At 43.2% G+C, this 24788-nt stretch overlaps 2 protein-coding genes across 2 annotated transcripts; one reads left to right on the top strand and one right to left on the bottom strand.

The window, feature by feature from the left end:
• The first annotated feature begins 411 nt into the window (after positions 1-411).
• Positions 412-6865, top strand: dnaja2a (DnaJ heat shock protein family (Hsp40) member A2a). The gene is made up of 9 exons (XM_067249324.1): positions 412-530; positions 1846-1905; positions 2069-2295; positions 2790-2870; positions 3314-3447; positions 3715-3911; positions 5101-5245; positions 5409-5536; positions 5890-6865. The coding sequence occupies exons 1-9, from the start codon at positions 453-455 to the stop codon at positions 6076-6078; spliced, it is 1239 nt and encodes a 412-aa protein (XP_067105425.1). The 5' UTR covers positions 412-452; the 3' UTR covers positions 6079-6865.
• Positions 6866-9595: 2730 nt separating this feature from the next.
• gpt2 (glutamic pyruvate transaminase (alanine aminotransferase) 2) lies at positions 9596-20645 on the bottom strand. Its single transcript, XM_067249195.1, has 11 exons — positions 20126-20645; positions 18467-18556; positions 16548-16656; positions 15787-15920; positions 15257-15500; positions 13192-13271; positions 12953-13089; positions 12512-12686; positions 12269-12424; positions 11976-12088; positions 9596-11711 (listed from the first exon to the last, which is right to left on the bottom strand). The coding sequence occupies exons 1-11, from the start codon at positions 20486-20488 to the stop codon at positions 11597-11599; spliced, it is 1716 nt and encodes a 571-aa protein (XP_067105296.1). The 5' UTR covers positions 20489-20645; the 3' UTR covers positions 9596-11596.
• Between the last annotated feature and the right edge of the window lie 4143 nt (positions 20646-24788).

Below are 24788 nucleotides of genomic sequence, written 5' to 3' on the forward strand. Positions count from 1 at the left end.
ACAGAGACAGACAACGCCATACTTCTATTATTTTACTGCTGGTTGTACAGTTTTATTCTGTTGGATTAAAATAGAATTTACTCATCGACCTTTGTCTGCCTCTCAATTCAGTTTTAAAGACAGTACTGACGTGGAAGGTAGATAATAAATTTTCTCAGTTCCCTTCCACCACCCAAATTGCTGTCATGTTGAATAAGACATCTGAAAGAGCTGAGCAACTGACTAAAACGAATTTTAAACACAAATACATATGAGTTTATTTAATTTTCGTTACGGAGCCTACCTTTAATGACGTTCCAGACAAGCGAACTCCAACCGATGAGCGGCAGCATTACCAACACAGCTCACACTGCCGGAAATCTTCAGAGAACTGGAAGAAGACGATATCTACCGGCTTCTCTTTCTCTTCTCTGCCTCTCGTGTTGAAGGACCTTCCCGAGCTACTGTATATAATGGCTAACGTTGTTGATACTAAATTATACGACATTCTTGGAGTTTCCCCAACTGCCACCGAGAATGAGCTGAAAAAGGTAGATCTTTTCGAAATACGTTTTTATTTGATTTAAAAAAAATTGAATTATGTACATTTAGATTCTAACTCCTCCTAGTTTCAGGAAATTGCCTTAGCTTGTTAGCAATGCCTAAACCATAATCGAGCGAGCTAGCAGCTAGTCTAGCGCTAGCTAGCTCCAACTAGCGAGCTATTCAAATTGGAATAGGTGTATTTGCTGGAAATACTGTACTACTAGTATGTCCGTAAATGTGTCCACTGCCATGGAAGGGTTAACTAGCTGTTATGTAACTTGAAGCGTTTGAGTTTTAGATGGTTAGCATTGTTCGTGTGTTAGCTGTTTCTTTACATGTTTACTTTTTTGTTCGGGCTGTAACACCAATTTAAAGCTGGCAACACTCTCTATCTAGGCTAATGCAAGCTAGCAATACTCTAGCTAGGCTAATGCAAACTAGCGTTTTAGCCACCGTAAGCTACCCGTACGTCGTTGCTGGGTAACTAGACTAGCCCAACATGTTAATAGCACCTGTAGCAGGGGCGTTAATTTTAGACAGAAGTGTTTCGCCGTGTAGCGCCAACAGTAACAATTCAAGTATCTGCGACATACGTTGTAGTTAGGAACGGCTATTTAGGTTGTCACAAAAACAAACACTAGACTGGCCATGGAACGTTAATTCCAGGAAATAGTCGAGGCATGTAACAAGCCGACATGCGTAGCTACTCAAGTTTTAGCGCTGGTGTAGCTCGCTAGCCAGCCAACATTGGTTACTTCTTAGTTTATTTCAGCCAGAAACGCTTCCACAAAATTCACTGCAACATGGTGCTAGGGAGAGATGAGCTAATGACCTATTTTAAATGGTAAAACTGAAATGTTGACACCAACTCCGTGTTTCCCCAACTTGACTTATAGTGTTGAAAATATTCTAGCGCTTTCTAGGGCGCTAACGTAAGTAGCTAGTAAATCAACTCACGTGCTTGGAGCTAGTTAGCTCACAAGCCAGTTTCATGTAAATTTGCATGGTTTCGTCCACCGTCATTGGGCAAATTTAAGGATAATGTACTGATTTGATTTAGTAGTTTAATGTAGATATACTTGAGCTGTCAAATACGGTCAGTTTACTAGCTAGGTTTTTATACGGGCCGTAAGGCTAACTTAACTAAGGCTACTGCTCAGGCCCATGTTACTGCGCACAACCGTCTGCTGTTGGTAGATGGGGTTAACCCCGGTAAACAACTCACATTTGGTAATTGTTCTTTTATTTCATGGGTATATGGTATTAATGTACTTGCATTCTCCAATCTGTTGGATGAAATTTGCTTGTGATTTATTGTAGGCATACAGGAAACTGGCAAAAGAATACCACCCTGACAAAAACCCAAATGCAGGAGACAAGGTAAGAATAAAGTGCTTTACTCTTCCAGACCTGACTTGAGTCTAAGAACACTCAATTACATTCAGACCCAGCTACAAAAGGGAAAGGGGATGGTTGTCGCCGGTGATGGTACATGGGAGCTCATGAAGATATACAATTTAAACAAATCATATTTTTTGTCTAGTTCAAGGAGATCAGCTTTGCCTATGAGGTCCTGACCAACCCAGAGAAGAAGGAACTGTATGACCGGTATGGAGAGCAGGGCTTGCGGGAAGGAGGTGGTGGAGGTGGGGGGATGGACGACATCTTCTCCCACATCTTTGGAGGAGGTCTGTTTGGCTTCATGGGCGGACAGGGACGCAGCCGGAATGGAGGAAGACGGCGAGGAGAAGACATGGTTCACCCACTAAAGTTAGTAGGCCTTCCAACCCCACCCAGTAACCATGACAACCCCTAATTTCCCAGTCAGTCAATGACACTTGTCTGTCAGCTTTAGGGTAAAGACATCTTTACTAGTATGTTTAGTCAGTAGAGGAATGTAGGTTTAGTCATGTTTGTGACTGATGCAGGGGCTAGATTTTATCACTGGACATGTATTCATGGTGTTTGATTGATGCCATGTGCTGCAGGAGCTGCCAGTAGAGATGTATGGAGTCTTGTGATTCAGGAAATCAAGGCCAGGAGACTGTGCCCATCTCTTTTATAATAGCCTGAAATCACCAGAGAACCCTAGTCCCTTGTAGAGGCACCTTCAGTACTAATAATAGCTGATTATGAGTGTGTTTTTCTGATCAAGCACAAGTCTCCTTGACTTTAGTCCCTGTTGTTACACAACAATACTGTTTCGATTATCTTTACATCCTGACTAGCATAATAACATGTTCGCATGCCCTTTGTTTTGACAGGGTGACACTGGAAGACCTGTACAATGGTAAAACAACCAAACTACAGCTTAGCAAGAATGTCCTGTGTAGCACTTGTAATGGGTAAGTGTTTCTGTTCACTGTGTATTCATTTCTCTTATTACCTAAATCTAGGCTTAACCGTTTACAGTCTTGTTTTCTCTTTCTGATCACATTGTGAATATACAGTATGCACTCAGCTAGTGTCCATGGTGCTTGTAGCCACTGTTACTGTCTGGAGAGGCTGGTGTTTTGGTCTCCTCGACCAAATCATAGGCCAGATTGTAGGACAGTCCCTCTTAATAACTGTATGGCTTGAGTTAGTAATTCATTTATAAATTACTAAACAGATGGGCTAGATCCAAGCCACACTGTGATTGGTCCACATACTCTGACCTAGCATTCCCACTATTTTCCGTCTTCCTGTCCAGTTAGATTTCCTCTGGAGTAGTCACATGCAGTGTGTTGGTGGTTTAAGTGGGGGTTGTGCTCAGTGATTGATTGCTCTTGTCTGTGCCTATCCCCAGCCAGGGGGGGAAGACAGGAGCTGTACAGAAGTGTGTGGCGTGCAGGGGGCGTGGCATGCGCATCATGATCAGACAGCTGGCGCCTGGGATGGTCCAGCAGATGCAGTCTGTCTGTACCGACTGCAACGGAGAAGGTGAGGGGCTCGCCTGCTGCAAGAACAGCCTGGTCTGGGTCTGTCTCCCTGGGATGTCCTCTCCACCGCCTCCACTAAGCACGTGGAAGGAGATGATGGGAGAAGTGTTTGATGGGAGTGGAGTGGAGTTTTATGATAGATTCTGCCCACGGTGTATTAGTGGTGCCGTCAGTGTTATACTGACATACCCCTATCTGCCCCCTGTACCAGCCCCCTCCAGCCCTGCCTCACCAGGCAGGAGGTAATCCTGTCTCTTTCTTCTTCCAGGTGAGGTGATCAGTGAGAAGGATCGCTGTAAAAAGTGTGAGGGGAAGAAGGTGGTGAAGGAGGTGAAGATCCTGGAGGTCCACGTTGACAAGGGCATGAAGCACGGCCAGAAGATCACCTTCGGGGGAGAGGCGGACCAGGCGCCGGGGGTAGAGCCTGGAGACATAGTCCTGGTCCTGCAGGAGAAAGAACACGAGGTACACAACCACCACTGACATACCAGTACTGTCTACCTTCTGTCTCAGAATAGAGCACAAGATACTGATAGCACTACTGCTGTCATCAGCAGCTTTCGGTATCAGAACAATACCATGATGTACAGGACAACCTGTCAAAACAGTGTATCACTTCCTGTCCTGGAGAGGACAGGAGAGGTTAGATGAAACTCCTAGTTGGATCAGAATGTGTTGGTCCTTGACAGTAAGGGTGGTGTGCGTGCATGTGTGCACGTACAGCACTGTGTGTGGGGTCTGAGGCAAGTGGTGACTGTTGAGTGGAGGAACAAAAGGCACCAGCTGTCTGGGGGGGGGGGAGGTCCTCCACACTGTCAGGATGTAGCAGGTTTCTTTGTCAGCACCTATAGACTGTAGTACACAAAACTGGCTTGTTGTATTGATATCACATGCATGGGCTGCTTGAACAATGCTTTAGATGTTTTGACTTGGTAGTCTGTAGAGAGAAAGATCATTGAAGAGCCATAATCTAATCCACTGGAGTGCGTAAATATGGACGGATGAAATACTCCTGACATGGTAACAAGGTGGAGTCATGACCTACCTTGATCTGTAGCACAATTGGGATGCTGTTCAGTGTGTCCAAACACTTGGTAATCCAGTTTCCATTCCTATCCTGCCCACCCCCTGAGCCCTGTGGCATGTGTGTCATAACTCTGGACTAATACTAGTCACGAGTGGAAAGGCTGGCCCTGTGGTGTTTAATCCTGTAGCCAGCCGTGGCTAGCCTGCTCTGGTGCTGGGCTGGTCCCCTCAGCCCTTGGTGTCACCTCCAGACTCCTTGGCCCTCCTGTGAAGCAGGGGGATGAATGGCAGGTGTGGGGTGCTGCTGGCACCTGGCTCTGCTGGAGAGAAGGGCCCCCTACAGCAGGCTGGCTGGCTGGCTGGGAGGGAGGGAGGGGCTGCTGGTAACCCATTTTCTCCTGGGAATACAGACAGGGTGGGCCCACCAGAACTCTCACTGCATCCTGGAATTGACCTGTTCCATTTTCTACTTAACAATATTTAATTCTCTCATTCAGTTAGATACGAAGGGTCAAACATTTCTTGGAATAGAACATGGATGATGGTAAAATGTGAAATCAACATGTGTGTGTGTGTAATAGAGTTTTGGGCTGTTCTATGCCATCTGACGGTGTAACCCTCTCCTCAGACTTACAGACGAGACGCCCACGACCTCCACATGACCCACAAGATCGGACTGGTGGAAGCGCTCTGTGGGTTCCAGTTCACACTGAAACACTTAGACGCCAGACAGATCGTAGTCAAATATCCCGCTGGCAAAGTCATCGAGCCAGGTAAGTGTGTGTGTGTGCTGAGGGGGACTAGAGAACTACTGGAGATATTGGCCAGAGGTTATTCAGATCAGGGTCTGCAGATCAATCAATGAGCAGGGCAGGTTGAACATGTATAAATCATGTGCATAGTAGTAGTAATAATGCTGGTTGTTTGGTGTCCCAGGCTCCATCAGGGTGGTGAGAGGCGAGGGCATGCCCCAGTACCGTAACCCCTTTGAGAAAGGAGACCTCTACATCAAGTTTGATGTCCAGTTCCCAGACAACAACTGGATCAGCTCAGAGAAGCTCACAGTAAGGCCTCGTGGCTGGGAGGGTCCTGCAATAAACCTGCTGTTGTATTTATCTAGGAGGGTCTTGGTTGTCTGTGATTACTGGTATGGGCTGTAGCGTCCAGGATGTAGGGGGGTTATTAACACCACTAATGCTAGTCCTTGTGTGAATCAAGAGGCTCTATGCACTAGGTCTTATTTAGGTGTGACTCTCAGTCTTTGTATGATGATCCCTGATTCTGAGATTAGATGCATGTGTGGCCGTGGGTATAATTTAAGCACTGAGGGATGGTGGAACAAAGGAACCTGGCCCAGCCCTGACCTGGCCCCTGCTCCAGTACCCATGCTGCTGTGCTCTGTGTAACCCTTCCCCAGGAGCTGGAGGACCTGCTGCCCACACGCTCTGAAGCTCCCATCATGTCTGGGGACGCCGAGGAGGTGGACCTGCAGGACTACGACAACAGCCAGGGCACGTCCGGAGGCGGCCGGCGCGAGGCCTACAACGACAGCTCGGACGAGGAGGGTGGCCACCACGGCCCAGGGGTCCAGTGTGCGCACCAGTAACAGCTCTTCTCCCCCTCCACACACACACACAGGGGAGTATGTATGAGTTGCACAGGAGATAACACGGATGTGGTTCAGGCTTTATCTGGTTTGCCTTTTATGATAAAAGAAACATGCCCAGCCTCCCATGACCAACCCCTCCCTCCTCCCCTTCCACTCATTCCCTTGTAATAAATGCACATCCTCCCCTCCCTCCCTCCCTCCTCCCCTCGTCTCCTGCTTTCTGTGGTGACACCAGATTAGATGGGAAGAGGTTGGTTCTTTGCTCGTTGTGTAATTTGCATTTTTGTTCTCATAGTACTTTTACGTTAATTTAAACTAACCACACATACGTTTGTATAAATGCAGTTTTGGATACAGCCTCAGAACTCAAAGTTGTGGAGCTGGAAAGTGCAGGACTGAGCCCAGCTTACAAAACTCACATTTACCCACACTTTTAGGGTTTGTATGTATCTGTGCTTGATTTTTACTGCTTTACGTTTAGTAGGTTTTTACTTTTTTGGTTTCCATTTTTAATTGGAACAAGACGATATTGTGTATAAGAAATGATTGTCAGTCAGCTTTATATCAGCTGCTGTGCTACAAAGTGGTGTCAAAACAAGATTGATGATAATAAATGATTTCATTAGTAAATGGCCTGTATCTGTGCATAGCCCAGGTGCATGTAGAAGCCCACTTTAGCTCCTGCACTGACTAAACATCCAATCAAATGAGTGAATAAAAAGCGTCATACTTATGTAAAAAGGTCATGATGTTGTTGAATAAAAATGTTCTTTAAAATCTGAAACCATTGCTGAGTGTTTGGAAGTACCAAAATTGTCTTGCAAGAAGTAAGTGGTTATTTAGTATTGCATTGACTGGTTAGTATACAAACAAGGTGAACAACTGCAATCTTATATGCTGTCATGTTGCAGCAGTGTCGAGAGAACACTAGACCAGGGGTGGGCCACCCTCAGGTGCCACTGTCCAGCATGTTTTAGATGTTTCCCTGCTCCTAATGAGGTCGTTATCAGGCTTCTGCTGAGCTTCCTAACGATCCAGTCATTACAATCAGGTGTGTTGGAGCAGAGAAACATCTAAAACATGCAGGACAGCAGACCCTGAGGACCAGGATTGAACACCCATGGAGGCTTTTTTTTTGCAATGCCTTTGCATCTGGAAAACTGCAATCATCAATTAGCCCAAAATAACTCATTCTTGGTCTCTTCAGAAAGTAACTATCTGGGATTTTTTTTTGTATTCTTCTAAATGACTGGTTAGGCTGGCATCAATGAAGGGTGGTGACTCAAGTTACCTCCCCAAGCGATGCAGATATTGGACCATGTGAAGCGGAACCGTCTGATAGAGTAAATGCTCACCACCCTGCCAGAGACAAAATAAAACACATTTTATGTGTTCCTAATTAGTTAACCATCAGAACGTAAACTAACCTTTAAGGACTTGACTTACCTGAATGGCAGCCCTGGACTGATTGAAGACCACCAGGGTCGGCAACTATAAAAAGTCTTTAAATGTTTGGAAAAGAGCAACTTGGAGTTCGGTGCTTTTACTGATCATACGACCTTGTTTTGTTGGTAGCCTTCTGAAACGAGAACAAATAGACCATAGTTTACATTCCAGAAATCAGTGCTCTACCACAAAATTACGATTTCGGAATACCAATGATGCTGGTTAAAACCATAACCGGTTCTGCCGCTGGATGCGGTCTGGATGGATAGTCACTGATTTCAACTGCAGATTAACAGTTGGACATTTGCAATGAAATTGACTATGGTTTCAAAATTTACATTCAAGCGTTTAGGGGCACGCATGTTTGTGTGCAGTTAGTAATAACATGAGTTATAATACGATACAGATTTGTTAAAAGAGAAGGTTTACCTCCTTTCCCACTGGGCGTCTTGGAGAGTAGCTGACATTTCAGGAGACATTGTTACATTGCATGGCAGGATGTTGAGCGAGGTGACGTTAGTTTCATATTCGGCATTTAACATTCGTCTCACATTCGATAAACGCTAGTTTTCAGCGTCGCGTTAGGGACCGTGTTTAAACTACCCATACAATTTGGAAAAAATGTTATGAATATAAAACCTCAAACGGACACCAGAGTATTCTAACCATGTCTGGTATACTTCCACAGCCTTTACTTTTTCAATTACGTTTCAAACAAAATGATAGAACATCGTTAATCTATTAAAATTGTGTGTTAAACTTCTGTCAAAAAATCTCAAACATACACCATATTATTCTAATAAAGTCTGGCCTACTTCCACAACCTTAACATTTTCAAGTAAATTACAAAAAAAATTCAAATAAATCGCTAATCTCTGAAAATAGCATGAAATCCTCGCTAACCATAACTTTTTCTAAATTGTGTGTATATCTGAGATTTTTCAGTACAATTTTGAAAAGGTTTTTAAGATAGGCGAGGATTTCAGGGTATTTTCAGAGATGGCAATTTTTTATCATTTTGTTTGAAACTTAATTGAAAATTAAGTTAGAATAATCAGGTGTAAAGTTGAGATTTGACACCATTTTGAAAAAGTTAAGAATATCAAGGATTTCATGCTATTTTCAGAGATTAGAGAGATCTGATTAGATTTCAGAAAAGGCTGTGGAAGTATACCAGACATTGTTAGAATACTCGTCAATTTGAGGTTTTATATTCATAAAATCATTGTAAGACTCATCATTTTTCAAAATTGTATGGGTAGTTTTCACCCGGTCCCTACGCGACGCTGCAAAGTAGCGTCTTCCGAATGTGAGACAATGTCGAATACGAAACTAACTACACCTCGGTAGGATGTTGATGTTACTGTGCATGTCCACTAAATGGCACTGTTTCACCATTAATAATATTCCTAAGACATTTTTTACAGTAATGGCGATTGTTACTTTTCCAGCCGACCTTTCATCCAAATAGAAAAATCGTCTATAAACCAACGTTGATTAGGAGTACATTTAATAATGTAATAATAGTAGTAATGCATTCCATCAGTTACCGTCTAACGTGGCAAGCGTTTGTTGACACGACCATCTGCGGCCTTGTGCTGTGGGATAATAAGGTGACTGTTCAGTAAATGTCACGCAACTTGCTTGATTAAAGCCCAATTTGCCGTCAATGTGTGCAATTGTGCTCCATGTCTCACTGTTCAGTTCACTGCTCATTTCCTCCATGCCATGGAATGCCCCTCCGCCCTCACTTTCCGCACTCTTCTCGGTTCTATTGCTTGTCCAAGTTCCAAAATACTTACAGAAGAATTTCACCAGAAATGTATTTAACTTAAATCCCGATCAAGCATTTTGCTGCACATTGATTGGAATAATTGATTGCACCTTGTGTGTCCTGGAGGAAGGGCTAATTAAGCCTTTCTCTGCCCCTTGGAAGCTACTGAGACACTGGTTATGGAGTCGATGGTCTATATATATATATATATATATATATATATTTTATCGAGTTTAATGTGGGTTTCCAAAAAACCCTGAAGGTTTGGTCATTACTTATACAGAATTAGGAATGGACCGAAAACTTGTTTTTATTTATAGAAAAAAACCTAATACAAATTACATCAACAAAATGTTCAAATGTTAATTGTATCTAAGACTACATATTAAAAAGTTATAGTCAAAGTCTAGAGAAAGTTGTAGTCAGTAGCTCGGTTTAAAAAGAAGGATAGTTAACTCATATTCATCACCAACACAAACCCCCACTTGTCAGTGTCTTTCCTCAGTTCATAACAGAGATGATATAGTAGAAACCAGGCATACAAAATCAAAACATACATATTGAATACAAAGAGATACTGCAAGCAATACATATGTACAACACATTCAAGTATTTCTCCAAAGTAAAGAGATAGATTGATGCCAATAAAGGCAACTTGTCTTTGTTGAATGGTCAAAAACTATATTTTCTTAAATTAGAATTGATTAATGCTCTAAAAATGCCAATGTATACATAACTCTGCACCCTCTTCAGTGTCAGTATGACAAACTGCATACAAAAATAGATACAATATGAATGCGTATGATTTTACACAAAATAAAGCACCTCTATTTAAATGTATTGGAGAATATGCAAGACTGATTTTTCTACATTAATGTGTGGCATTAGCATGTACCATCGCAAATACCGTATTAGTAGTATACATTCCTGTACTACAAGAGAAGAACTTAAAAAACGTATGTGTGCGTCAAGAGTCAAAGATTTGATTGCACCAAGAAAGCAGAATCAGGTTAAGCTTAGGTTTGTGGATCAGATGAAAATTCGACTTCAATATTCAACAAACATTTGTTAAAGGCTTATGCTGCAGGACCACAGGCCGCTAAATGAATGAATAAGGAAACCATTTCACCACTGCCTTTAAAGTGAGGGATATCAGCCAGGACATTGTCTTGCAGCTAGGCTACCTGCTAGACGGGTCTTCCCTTTCTCAAGTGCACATAATCACAAACAAGATGGCCAGTTCAAATCACCATTAGTTTGGAGTGTAAACAAACGTCAGGAACAATATGCACATTATGACGTAATACTGTATGTCTAGAAACCCAGAGAATCTTAAAGAACCCCACCTTGCGTGTTCTAGAACCTCATCTTGAGTATTCTAGAACCTTCTTGTGTCTTATAGAACTGTAAACTACCAGGGGTGAATCCTGGGGATCCAGTCATGTAAATAATGAACAGATGCCAGCGAGACACAGTTAAAAGTAACACCAGTTCATATCAAGTTTAGACTCGTTCCACCCGCAGATTTGAAATCACAGGACTCACAGAGACATTGAGTTGTGGTCCCTGCATCGGGTAGCCCACAGACCTGGTGTTGTGGACACTATACCAGACCACATACCACCCAGACCTTCTAAGGCCCGACAGACAGATGCTGTTCTGAGACTGGAAAGAACATTATGTTCCAAGTGGTTATTATTTTGGCCCTGAGCAAGGTCAGGGGTCTCAGAGGGTCGTCCCTGGCCTTCTGCATAAACCATCTCTTGTTTCCCACTTCTGTTTGACAAAGGGAGTGGGAGGGGTCAGCAGTTGGCCAGATCTTGGGTCATATTTGTACTCACTGTGGCTGTGTTGTTACTTTTCCAACATGACACTCTGATTAGCGGGAGATGAGACAAGCCTTGAGGTTGACAGATATGTAATTGTAAAAATATCCAAGTAATATAATGGTAATAATAATACTAACAATAATTTGGGTTAGTCCTCGTTTAGGAAAGCAGCTTTTAGTGAACAACAACATTGTGTTGTCTTGTCGTTGACATCTCAAGACAGTAGTTTGTCCTTAATGTTTGACCACAAATCAGACATAAAAGGCACAGCATCTGTAACATAAGGTCCTCCAAACAGATTCATCTTCAAGCAAACAGATTCAGAATAGGAAATAAACGGTTGTAATCGTTTTCACTCCACACAACTAATTATGTCAAGCTGACTTGGTGTTAGTGCTGAGCATTGGCAAGTTAGGGTTATACTCGAGGGTTCTAGTAGGTTCCGCTGTGGTTCTCCTCAGAGCATTTATCTCTGAGGGTCATCCTGTGATGTTGAGTACTCCTTGAGGAACTTGATATGGAACTCTCGTACCTTCTCCAGGAGAATCTTGAGCTTCTCAGTGCTGGGCAGGATGGTCATCCTTGAGAAAGACAAATGCACAAATCTTTATAATTTTCTACAGGGCATGTGTGCGTCATCACCCAAGTCATTCTACCTCAACTATAACATGTAACATGCAACTGGATATGGCAAAATAGCTCAGCTGTTGTGGTAATGCACCAGTTACACAGAAAGAACAACAACTTCTGAATCACTTGGACTTTTTGAGTGTGTACGGGGTGAGGCAAGTTAGAAGTGGGTTGTGAGGAGGGTGAAGGGGAGGATTATGAGTCAAGATGGATACCTGAAGTGATAGGTCCCTTCTCTCTGTCCGAAACCACTTCCTGGTACGACACAGATGCCTGTCGTCTCTAGCAGTCTCAGACAGTACAGCATGTCAGCTGGCATCCCCCGATTCTGATGGACCAACACACACACACACACACACACACACACACGGCCATTGTAATACACAGTGATATCAACACTAAAAGGCTCCAGGGGGCTAACACTTGATATGGCATGATGAGGTGACATCTTCAGAATAAGACAGACTGTGTCACTGGGGGTTATGGGCTGAGGCTGAGCTCTCCAAACCTTGGCCTCGTCCACGGCACGCGGGGGGATGAAGATCTGAGGGAAGGCGTACATGGCTCCCTGGACCGGATTACACTGGATCCCCGGGACCGAGTTCAGGATCTGCTCCGTCATCTTGGCCTTCTCAGCCAGGACCCCCAGCACTGCACTCTTCTCCTGGAACACACACGGCATATTTTTTTGTATTGATCCAAAATTGCATTTTAGGCCTGGAATGATCTCATAAGTTAATCCTACACACACCTTGAGGAAGCGGAGGTAGGAGGGTTCTTCTGGGCGTGGGGGGTTGACGATGACGTCCATGGCTGCCTGTCCAGAGACTGGAGGACACAGACGCACAGACAGCAGCTTCACCAGTTGGGCCCTGACCTCCGGATCCAGATTCATCACCTCCATATAACCCCCTCGGAAACCACACCTGGATACGTGAGTGAATGAACGAGACACGAAGGACAGCAGATGTTTGGGTCAGCACCGAGGACAGACACACGCCAGGCCTCTCAACAGAACCCAGAGGTTAAAAACACTGAGTGGAAGATATGTCCTCTCTCTTCCTTACATGTCCTGTCACTCTAAAGACAAAACTGTCTCTATCCCAATGAAGCAGAAATGCCCTGAATATATATTTCAATAAAAGGACAGGGAGAGTGTGTGGTGCTGGAGGTCCAGGCCCTGCCTACTCACTCCCCAGTGTAGCCCTTGGAGGTGGAGTGGAAGGAGGCCAGTTCCACACTGTTGTAGTACTCTGGGCCCATCTCATATAGCACCTTCTTAAAGGAGTGGAACTGATGGTCTGGAGAGTACACGTTGTCCTGATACACCTGCAAATAGAAGAAGAAGGACACCGGGTTAGGGACCTAATACCCTTCTCACAGAACCAGGTTGCATGTGTGTGTGTGTCAACATGTTTCAGTGTCAGTTACCTCATCAGACATGACAAATAGATTCTCCTCGTAGGCAAAGTGCAGGACCTCCTCTATGCACTTCTTACTCTGGACCTGGCCTTTAGGTAGAGAGTGAGAGAGAGTGTGAGAGAGATAGAGAGAGGAGAGGAGAGGAAGAGTGTTGTTAGACGTTTTTCCTGTGGTTAAGCTTTGGACAGGGAATGGAGGGTAAAGTTCACGTTGGAGAGACACAAACATGAATAGAGAAACCTGAGAAGAGTAAATCACGACTAGTCAGAATGTGTAACTAATGACACCTTTGCCCTCCTCTGTGACACTCTACCCTGGCCAGCTCCACTTACTGTCTGACCTTGCCATACCTATAAGATTCCTCTTGCCCAATGACAGCAGACCAGGCCGGATCCACATGTTCTGCCACAGGCTGTAAGACCTCTGACCCACTAAAAGCTCATGTACCCTTACTCATTGGTGGCACATGCCACTGACGTGCAAGTCATGTGCTCCATGTTCTAGTCCTACAGTACATAATTACATTTACATTTAGTCATTTAGCAGACGCTCTTATACAGAGCGACTTACAGCAAGTACAGGGACATTCCCCCGAGGCAAGTAGGGTGAAGTGCCTTGCCCAAGGACACAACGTCAGTTGGCATGACCGGGAATCGAACTGGCAACCTTCAGATTACTAGCCCGATTCCCTAACCGCTTAGCCATCTGACTCCCCATAATATCATCATCTATTGACATCCTTTCCCCTGCATATTGTATATTCAATTAAACAAAGACAGAAATTAATTGATATCCTAGCCAGGTTAAATAATTCATTCTAATTGAGGACCTACCTGTGGTTGCCAGGTTGACCATAGTACAGACTGTTTTTTGATGGTTCTTGACAAATTCCCACCAATGGGGTTGTCGGGTTTGGCTATAATAGAATGTCACCCAGCAGTGGGGCTGACATGTTTGAGTATATAGTCTAGATCAGGGGTCCCCAAACTACGGCCCGCCCACGCATTTGGACCGGCCCTCTGAACAATGCCAGACATTTTTACATGCATAAGTAAGTAAATGTTTTGATTTCAATAGAAATGAATATGAAAAAAGTTAATTACGATAGTAATAATGCTCTTTTAATAGGCTGTAATGTATCCCTTGATATGTACGGATGTATGGTGCATGACAAAATAATAAACTAATCTAGCATACCAAATACATTTTAAATCATAATAAAATCTCCACAATAGTACTGGTAGTCACTCTGGCCCAGTGTTGGGGGAAGTTACTCAAAAAAGCAATATATTAGTTATTACTTATTATTGTCAGTCAGAGTAGTGTGATTAAGTTACATTTTTAGTTTCTGTACAAAGTAATATTATTACTTATTATCTTACTTTTATTATAACTTTTAGTAGCGAGTTGTGGAAACGGGTCGCCTCTCTTATGGTTTAAAGTGGATTTTTCGCTCGCTTCCAGCTTCGTTTCTCTGTGGACACTTTCGAGAAGATGAAGTGCTGTTTTTGGCAGTAGATAGTATTTTGTTAGGGCCCAATTTGCATTTCACTTTAATGTTTTTTCATATCTCTTCAATGGAAGCTAAATAGTGTGAATATTTCCAACCCTGAAAACATTACACGTTCTGCTGCTAACTGAATCTGCTGTTGTGTTTTGTCTGCAGCGTGAATTAAACACTCCGCACAGGAAGTGTTCTTTAGGCAACAATCTGTATTTATAAGGCTATTTTAGTCCTTTGTTGAATTCATGCAGTAACTTGGACAAGTAACGCAAGTAATTAAATAAGTAACTGTAATAATATGACTCAATGTCAAAAAGTAACGCGTTATATTACTTTGTTACTCACTTAAGTAATAATATTACGTGTAATATATATTATATATATTAGTAATAATATACCCCCTACACTGCTCCGGCCCATGTAATTTTCTGTTCCAGACCGACCCGGACCCACATTAAAGAAAGGAAAAATTATCTGGCCCTCGCAGAAAAAGGTTTGGGGACCCCTGGTCTACATAGTAACCCATTAGTGGGGTTGTCAGATTTGAATGTAGCACAGATTGTTACCCACCGGTGGGGTTGCCGGGATTGATGATACAGATGACCCTGGGCTGGCAGTGCTTCTTGGCAGCCTTGTAGGCCCTGTGCAGCTCGTTGATGTCCAGAGCCCAGCAGTTGGCCTCGTCGAGGTAGTAGTTCACCTGGACGGCCTCCATCTCTGTAAGGGCTGCAGAGTACAGGGGGTACTGGGGGATGGGGATCATCACACCAGTACGGGACCGGCCCTGGCCAGACACCAGCATCTTCAGGATGCTCTGCAGAAGGGGGGGGAGGGAGAGACACGTGGCATTCAGGAAGCACGTTCCACTAGTCAGAGAGCGGGATACAGAACCGCAGAGCTGTCTGAGACACCAGTCTCTACTCCTCTTCCTCCTGAACACAACCATGCCTTGGTGTTTTGACAGCTGACTCCTTGGTTTGTATTCTCAAAATACATTTAAAAAAAAATACAACATCAACAATAACTACATAGATAGAAATATTAGAACAAATGCACTGCGAGGATCCACAATCTCATCAAGTGGTCCTCCTGCTGCTCACCACAATGCCGTCACTGGCCCCCGTGGTGAGGTAGATGTTCTCCCAGTTGGCCGGGACCCCATGGTCCCTCTGCTCGATGTAGGCAGCAATGTCCTGGCGGATGCAGTCCACCCCCTGGCTGGCTGTGTAGGACCCTGGAGTACAGAAACCCTCACATGAACCCTGGGTGCCAGGGCGCACGACAGCCAACACACAAGCACAGCTAGGTTTGGTTCTCTTCGAAAAGCCTGTATCTTCTCCAACTCAACTCTTATAGTTTTTTAACTATATAGTTATAGTTCTTGTTATCGTCCTGTGGGCCAGCCACACGCATTGCGTACGTGACTATTTTGTCATAATTCATTTGTTTGCGGGACTGTAAAAGTGGGTCTTTGGAGAGCTGTGTCTGACGCACTGCTGACTCTGCATGTCTTAACACCCAGAATATCACTAAGGCTGAGCCCCAACATCCTGTTCTTTGTCAAAGGAACCGGGCTGAGCACAACAAACCAGAACGCTAGGTCACAGATCCTACAGGCTCAGCATTCTGGGCACAGGCTACAGCTGTGGGGCTCGATAATATGAACACCGGAATGGGAATGCAAGCAATTTGCAAGCCCACACACACATACCATAACAACTTGTTCTAGTGCATGCAAATAGACTCCACACTTTGTTGACCTAGATGGACGCACAAACTCCACATGTTGGGGTCCATGACCACATGTACACTTACACACACAGTCGCACACAGTCACACAGTCGCACAAAGTAACACACACCAAGGCTCTGTCCCCCACAGCCCTGCAGGATGCGTCTGGCGCGTTGCTTGGCGTCCTCTGGGAAGCTGGGGCTGTCCAGCAGCTCAGGGAAGGAACAGAGAGCCACCACCTGGAGACACAAACACAGACACACTTAGACCTCCCTCCACCTGGAGACACAAACACAGACACACTTAGACCTCCCTCCACCTGGAGACACAAACACAGACACACTTAGACCTCCCTCCACCTGGAGACACAGACACAGACACACTTAGACCTCCCTCCACCTGGAGACACAGACACAGACACACTTAGACCTCCCTCCACCTGGAGACACAAACACAGACACACTTAGACCTCCCTCCACCTGGAGACACAAACACAGACACACTTAGACCTCCCTCCACCTGGAGACACAGACACAGACACACTTAGACCTCCCTCCACCTGGAGACACAGACACAGACACACTTAGACCTCCCTCCACCTGGAGACACAGACACAGACACACTTAGACCTCCCTCCACCTGGAGACACAAACACAGACACACTTAGACCTCCCTTCACACAGGACTAACCTCACATAGCAAGCTGTGCTAAGCAAAGTGTAATAGAGGGAAGGGGCTTCACGAAGAACAACTTTTCACAACAATTTAAACAATTGGTTTTCCTCTTGCAACTCAATTTGAATGCTTTTCCCCTTTAATAAATGTCCTTATTGCACCTCCTTTTATAGTATTGCTCTGGTGCTAAAGATGAGGGGATAAAGGGGGAGGGATAACGTGTGGTGGAGGGGGAGCAATGAATGTTGAGGGGGAGGGATTAAGTTTGTCATGGAAAAATAGAGTTGTGGAGTGGGAGGGATGGAGGATGGGGGAGGGATAGAGGGTGGAGGAGAGATGGAAGGTTGGTGAAGGGGGAGGGGAAGAGTAGTTGTTTGAAGAGGAGGTATGTGTGCCAGTGAGAGTGCCAGGGTCAAGCTGTTTGATGTTCCAGACCAGTTACACTACAGCCAGTGGCCTGTAGTGTTACAATCTTTCACTAGGCTCACTTGAAGGCTTGAATAACAAATCCTTAATGCCAAAATTGTGTGTACGGGAGAATGTCTTAAGCAAATGGCATACTACAGTACCTATTCACACCAGTTATGATATATTTTAATTTAGGTGTGGTGATGTGGGTGTAGTAGGGCAAGAGCCTGACTCACTCAAACAATGACTCAATTTAAAAAAAAAGCTGCCTGGCTGGTTTACCAATCACAGGGAAACTCCTATTTATGCATTTGTTTCAACCCTTGACTGGCAACACATCATGATATGACTGGCGTGTTAGCCAGTTTTATTCTACGATCCAGTCCAGTCAATCTGACTGCATAGTGGAGATTGTGTTGATGGGAACTTGAAGCTGAGGGAGGCCTCAGAAACACAGTCTGTTGTTACGCCCTGGTGGGGTAGTTGCTATGGCAACCTGGTGCACGGTGCTGATACACAATAGTAACCCCGCTCTCTCTGGAATGTTCGCTTGAAGATACCAACTGACTGGCAGTAAGACTGAAAAGCAGACCTCTTTTGCCAATATCAAAATTGTTCAAATGTTATCCTAACCAGTACACAAGTTGCACAGTGTTCCAGTATAATCAAATACAGAACTTCAAATGAACCTTGAATTGTAATGATGAATTTATAAGTCCATGAACACGATGATATTACTGCTGTTACAGACTTTCATAGAGAAGAGACAACTACTAAAAACATTTAATGTTTGGTGAAGTTAGTAATTCAACCCCCACCAAATCATTAGCCGTTTGTTTCCTGTAGCTAGACAGGGCATTCGCTGGACTAGTTGGATCTGGAAGCAGGTTAGTTGGATGCATTTAGAGCAGCTCTGTGACAGTTGTCATGACAGCACTACCAGTTCTGTGTTATCCCACACCTTACCTGGCGGAGGAAGGTGATTGGTTTCTGACCCATGGCGTGTGCATCTCCAATATTTGCCTTGATGACTTCCTGGAAGGGTTGCTTCACACCCTGGCAGGAGCAAAGGAAAGGGTTTGTTAGACACACACTATACTACAGTAAGACACACAAGCTACATGTGGCAATGCTGACTTTGGCCAAAAGACAGCTAGTAAGGTAGCCATGATGTACAAACGATTGAAGTGAAGGGCAAAGTAAATCTGACTGATGTGATCGATGGAACATTCATATGATCTGTCCCTTGTGTTAAGGCAGGGAGAGTATTTTCGTTGTATTTTTAATACACAACAATTAAGCTGTACTTGAACTCCGATATCACATGTCACCGTAACAGCAATGCGTCTGACCATTTTAAACACATATACCAGTTATAAACATGAATACTACTTTATGTATATCAAGGTTATACAAGTGTCTGTACAGTCCATCAGTAACATATTATTCTCCTTGTGGTAGCACAGTACCCTACATATCATATGACCGGGAAGGGGAGCTATTTTTGAACCTCAGCCAAATAACCAGAGGGCACATTACAAAGACAAATTAAACCATGTACACTGGCACATACACACATCAAACCCATTTGCCATGATGAAATTTATCATTTGATGTCACCAGATCAACAGCAAGGCACCTGTTTCAAATCGATCATCAAGGTCCCTGAAAAAACAGACTTCATTGAGCCATGCATTCATCAGCTGGGGCCATGGTCTCTAATGAAGTGTCTGACTGAGAACTATAAGAGAAGACTTTCAGAGGAGAGTTTAGGTTGGCTTCAGTGTTATTCTAAAGGTAGAGGCAAAGGATTTGTGGTAAGGACCACAAAAAGGTAAATACAAGTACCGGTAATACAAGTAACATTTTAATTTGATGAGCCATCACTGGAGCAAGGAATAAGATGATTTTCATCTGAATAAGGCCACCTCTATCGGTCCTTGTTTTAGGCCAGTTTAGGATTAGATAAATCTGTATGATAGACTTGTGAGGGTGAATTCATTATAGAACTCTGATGTGAGAAGAAGGAATGCTAGTTGGCTGAATGCCAATTTGCCACACCAGTTCACCAGTCTTTTTTGGTCCATCTCCATGACCTAGGGCTAGGAGATGGCTGAATCCCATCTTTCACACAAACATAAAACATTTGACTGGGCTGATGGGGAATTGGTAAACTGTCGAAATGGATAGTGCACAGTTGTAACGTAAGGATTCACCTCGTGAGTCATATTGGAGATCTAGCTAGCTGCGTATTCTCTCTTTGTAGTTTACTCACAGTAGACAATGTAGGAAGTAACTAGCTTGCTACATATAAGTGCATTAACTATCGCGGTATCTTGCATCATCCTATGCTAGAACACTCAGATGAGAACCTATGAGAAAAAGGAAGGATGGAGCGCAAAGAGGATGATGCAACACGGAACTCTTTAAGCTCCATCTCTATCACTCCAGTCCCCACAGTATTGTCCTGGATCACGTTTAAAGAACGTATACAAATGCCCTAGCTAGTGTGAGCTAGATATGTAGAAACCAATACTTCTCATTCGCTGCCTGTAAAAAACAACAACCATAAAGCTATTCCGTTTCTGTCAAATCTGAAATCATGATGAATTGAGTGTTTTTCACCTGCTGTAAACCTCTCTCGATGTCCCGAGCCTTGATGACAATGGGTCCTCTCACAGCGTACTCCACCGCTTTCACCTGCGGGTTCAGGGTCTCCATAGTCAAGGTCTTCTCCCGAATCTTGCCACTGTGTCGTGCTTCCACGGTAGCCTCAGCTGTGCTGAATCGCTTCACACCATACTGCTCTACCGGCCCCTGAGTTATCAATCGAATCAAGTTGATTATACCTGATGATTCCAGTGACTTTGACCGTAAAAGAACGGACGACTGATTAACGGCACCTGCGACTAACGACCGAAAGTCAACGTTGTGAAGCCGATGCATGTTAAGATGTTGCCGGTGTTGAATTAATAGGCCACTGAACATAAAACAGGCCGACGACACGATGCTCAATCACAGCTAAAGGTAAGAATGTAATATTGTAATCAGAATTATACTGCAGATAAATGTTTTCAACTGAAATCCGTGAGTGTAAATCGTTAGCATCTGATTCTGTGATAGACCGGTTAGCTTTCTACCGCGCCTCACTCATAGCATCGGAATCAAGTGACAATCTGAAAGTAAATGCCGCGACTCCCTGAATACATTTTCGATGAGGATTCTGGGTATTGTGTTTTTTTGTTGCATTGGCATTACGTGTCGTAAGGACATACGATCATTTTGCAACTACAGTACCCAGTGAACTGTTTTAACTGGATTGTTGATATTTCACAACGCGATCATTAGAATCTGACTAAACAATGCATCCTAATCTCTTATTCTGAATAGAGCTCCGGACGTCACGTGACTTTACTGTTTACTTCGCCATTTTGGCAGGAAAGTAGTGGCAGAGAATGTCTAATATAGAGAGAACCATATATATATATATATATAAAGGGTAAAAAAAGGTTTTTATATATATCTATGGAGAGAACTGCCACTCTCGGGAAACTTCCGGGTGAACTGGTTGCAGTTCCACTCTAGTTCCATATGAGAGCGCTTACGGTCGAGTGCAGAATGAATGGAGGTCTATGGAGCTATACCCATCTACACCCCTTTTTCTAGTAATTAGAATTTTGAATTCGAAAGGGGAGGCAAAACAAATACACACTGCTGGGTGTTAGATTTTTTTGAAGTCGCCTTTCTGTTCTAAAAAGCCTTTTAAAATGTCATTGACGTCATACACATTGTTTTACGACAAGATCTGGTCACTTCCTTAAGCTCTGGTCACTTCCTTTTTTATCTCGAGCTATCGACAATACAGCTGACAGGTTAGGCCATAGACGTATATACATGTATATATATATATATATGGGTTAGGCTCACCCTGTCAATACACATGCTAGAAAGAGTTTTGGGTTGCTAATGTTGTTGCTAATGTTGCTAATGCTCTGACATTCTGATTCTGCTTCGGATGCCATAAGCGGGATCTCTGGTCGTAGTTAGTCCTTCACTAACCAATCAGCATTCATTAGCAGAATGCTAGCGTATTATGGGCAACAACGACTCACCCTGTAAGAAATAGAAAGGACATAAGTGCTTGTTCATTAAATTTTCGACCTATAATCCATGTTGAACTACAATAAAATCTGAGATTTCTCAACGACAATCAGGTGAAAGAGACAAATTTAGCTCCATAGACTCCCATTCATTTTGCACTCGACCGCGATCACTCCCAGTGGAACTCTAGTGGAACCGCAACAAAATTCGGTACAATGGGGCTTAATAGGGAGTGGCCAGCCTCTCCTGTAAACAGGCTCTGGTAGTGGCAAAAACCCTTGTGTTATCTTCGGGTCATTGTGACCCACCGTCGTATTGCGACAAATTTGCCTCATACAAAAACTAAGTGAAGTATTTTCTTTTAACCGTTGGGCTGTCTCAGACCCCCCACATTGCAAAGGTTAAAATTAAATTATTTTTATTTGTTTTTGTATTGGGTAAACACAACGATGGTTCGTTATGAACCTTTGGGTCATGTGACCCTAAGGCAGCACAAGGGTTAATTCAAAAGACATAGGCAGCTATAAAGCAAAACTTGATCGATTAAACATTAGTGATCCATATAATGCTCCCGGAGTAATTTTTACGACCTTTACGAGTGAAACGGAGGGCTTCCCTGACCTTCTGTATCCAGATATTTACAACTCTCTTATCAACTTTCATCCGTCCTACTCTGGAGTCTTTGAAAGCCTACAAAAGCCTGGAGGGATATAAATGGAGCAATCAGCTGGATTAGTGATTAATATTCAGCTTTGAAGTCTACCGGCTACAAATTGCTGTGTAACGTTAATACAGTCAGTTTTATAACTTGTAGGCTATAGCTAGCTAGCGTTAGCTAGTCTGTAATGTTCGTCAACGGTTAGCTACTAACGTTCGCTAACGTACATTATATCAGTGCACTTTTCATCACAAAAATGCAATTACATATTTGTTATAAATAAGTCATTCCAAGAGACTGAATGATCATCAGTTGAAGCCATGGGTGGTTGTCAGGAATTATAGGGTTCTTCTCTCTGGATCTTAGGAATCCTATAAAATGCTCTCCCTTTATCTTTTCCCCGATGGTTCTGGCATCCCGGCGCACAGCAGCTATCCACCATGTTGAATCAATGTTTATTGAAATAAGCAGGAAATTAAACTATGTATAATATCATATATGTACACTCTGGTGCTCCACTTGGCGCTCCACTTTCCTGCCAAAATGGCGATGACCGGTGCATACTGGGATTGCGTGACGTCAACTCCCGGAGCTATATACTATAATTTTGATAGATGTATCCCCAAATACCACTTTTGCCTATTCTACCTCGGAACATTTTAATGGCTGGCAAGGCCTTTAAGTACCACCCAGGGGCGTGGCCACGTGGTGGCCAGGGGGGGCCACGGCCACCATTGGTCAGAGAATGGCCACCCTGCCTGCCCCCCCAACCTCAAGGCACACAAAAAAAAAACTCCAGAACAGAAACTGTATAAAGCTGAAATAAATGCATTAGTATTTTTTTTATCAAGTCGTCTTATATTTTCATTTGTCACTTACACTACAAGCCCCATATTCGCAACATGTTGGGCCACGCCCCCATCAACAGCGCAAGACACAAACCAACGTGCATTCTGACAGTGCTTCAACGGAGACTAGCAGCAAACCACTGGATACCGTTGAAAACTGCTGCTCTGAGTGATGCAGTGTTTGAGTTTTAAAATAGTAGTTTTTGACAATCAAGTGCCACCCCAAACAAAAGACTGGCCAGAGCAGTTACAAATTTCTGTTTATTCTTATTAATTGTATTAATGTATCTGGACACTGGTCATTTTGGACATGCAGTCACATCTGATGTGCATCTGATGGTCAGACAGACTAAACTTTCAAATTATCAAGACAGTGGTAGACAGTGCCATCTGTTGGATAATGGTTAACATTGTTCATTAATTTATTCCCCTGTCCGAATTACCTTTTGCCAGTGCTCTTTTCCTCAGAAATGCAAATGTTGACTTCATGTATTTGATTGCATCATATTTTATTCAAGGCCCTTTAAAATGCAAATTAAATTACATTAAATTGAACTATGGGAGTAATTTATTTAAAAAATCATAATATCTGCTTTGTGGATATTTTATAATTTGGGACACGTGTATGCATTTGAAGGTTGCTATATCGATGCTATACAACATGCCCAGGCCAGTAAGCAAAATAAGTGAGTGACGAGATAATGAGTCTGTAATAAATCAGATCATGTAAAAATAACTACTAATTTTGTACTTAACCTCTCAACCTGTATGAACTATATTTAAAAAAAATTGTACCATATACACATTCTGTTTCAGACACACTATTATTACATTATGACTATTTGAAGATAACCATTTTAATAAAAAAATTCAACATTTTTAGTATTTGGAAATAATGGAAAACACACAACTCCAATTGAGTAGGGACACCTTTTTAAAAATACATAATTTGTATTATGATGGTTATCCCGCATCAGTGTTTGGTCGACCACACTGTAGGCAGCTTTAGTCTGTTCACCATACACAGTTTCCAAGTAATGACCCATCTGGGGGGGAAAGGATGCATGGAAACAGGGGACACGGAAAAGAGAGGTACAAGGTGAGGGTTTCAGTTTAAAAACCTTATCTGATATATTCAGTCATACTCCTGAAACAAATAATGTTCTTTATTTGGTGATTTGGTTTATAGACTAACATATTTACATAAGCCCCATGACTGTCAATGGGAGGCAAAGTAGCCTAAGTACTGTGTTCCATGAGGGGTGGGGTGGAAAAAGGGGAGCATATTAGTAGGCTTTTGCCTTCGAAAAGAGCATGTTTCATAAGCTCATCTTTCTGGAATCATAGTCCATAGGCTATGTTTAATGTCGTTCATAGAGTTTTCTTTGTCAGCTATTTTATTAATTAACACCACATTTAACATAATATTACAATTCACACACACGTGTACAGTATATATAGCCTACATATACACACACATACACACCATATACATACATACAGTTGGCTTAGAGAAGCTATATTTGGATTTAGCCTATTGCATTATTTTCAGCAAATGCATTGTGTCCTCTCAGCATAGTTATTCAACCGTGTGATGCCTAGCTACCGAGTTAGCACGCATGCTCAGTAGCCTAATGGACGTAAAAAAATGCAAGCATTACCATGGCTCCAAATTCCATCT

Source organism: Osmerus mordax, chromosome 13, assembly GCF_038355195.1.
Source record: "Osmerus mordax isolate fOsmMor3 chromosome 13, fOsmMor3.pri, whole genome shotgun sequence".
Lineage (NCBI taxonomy): Eukaryota > Metazoa > Chordata > Actinopteri > Osmeriformes > Osmeridae > Osmerus > Osmerus mordax.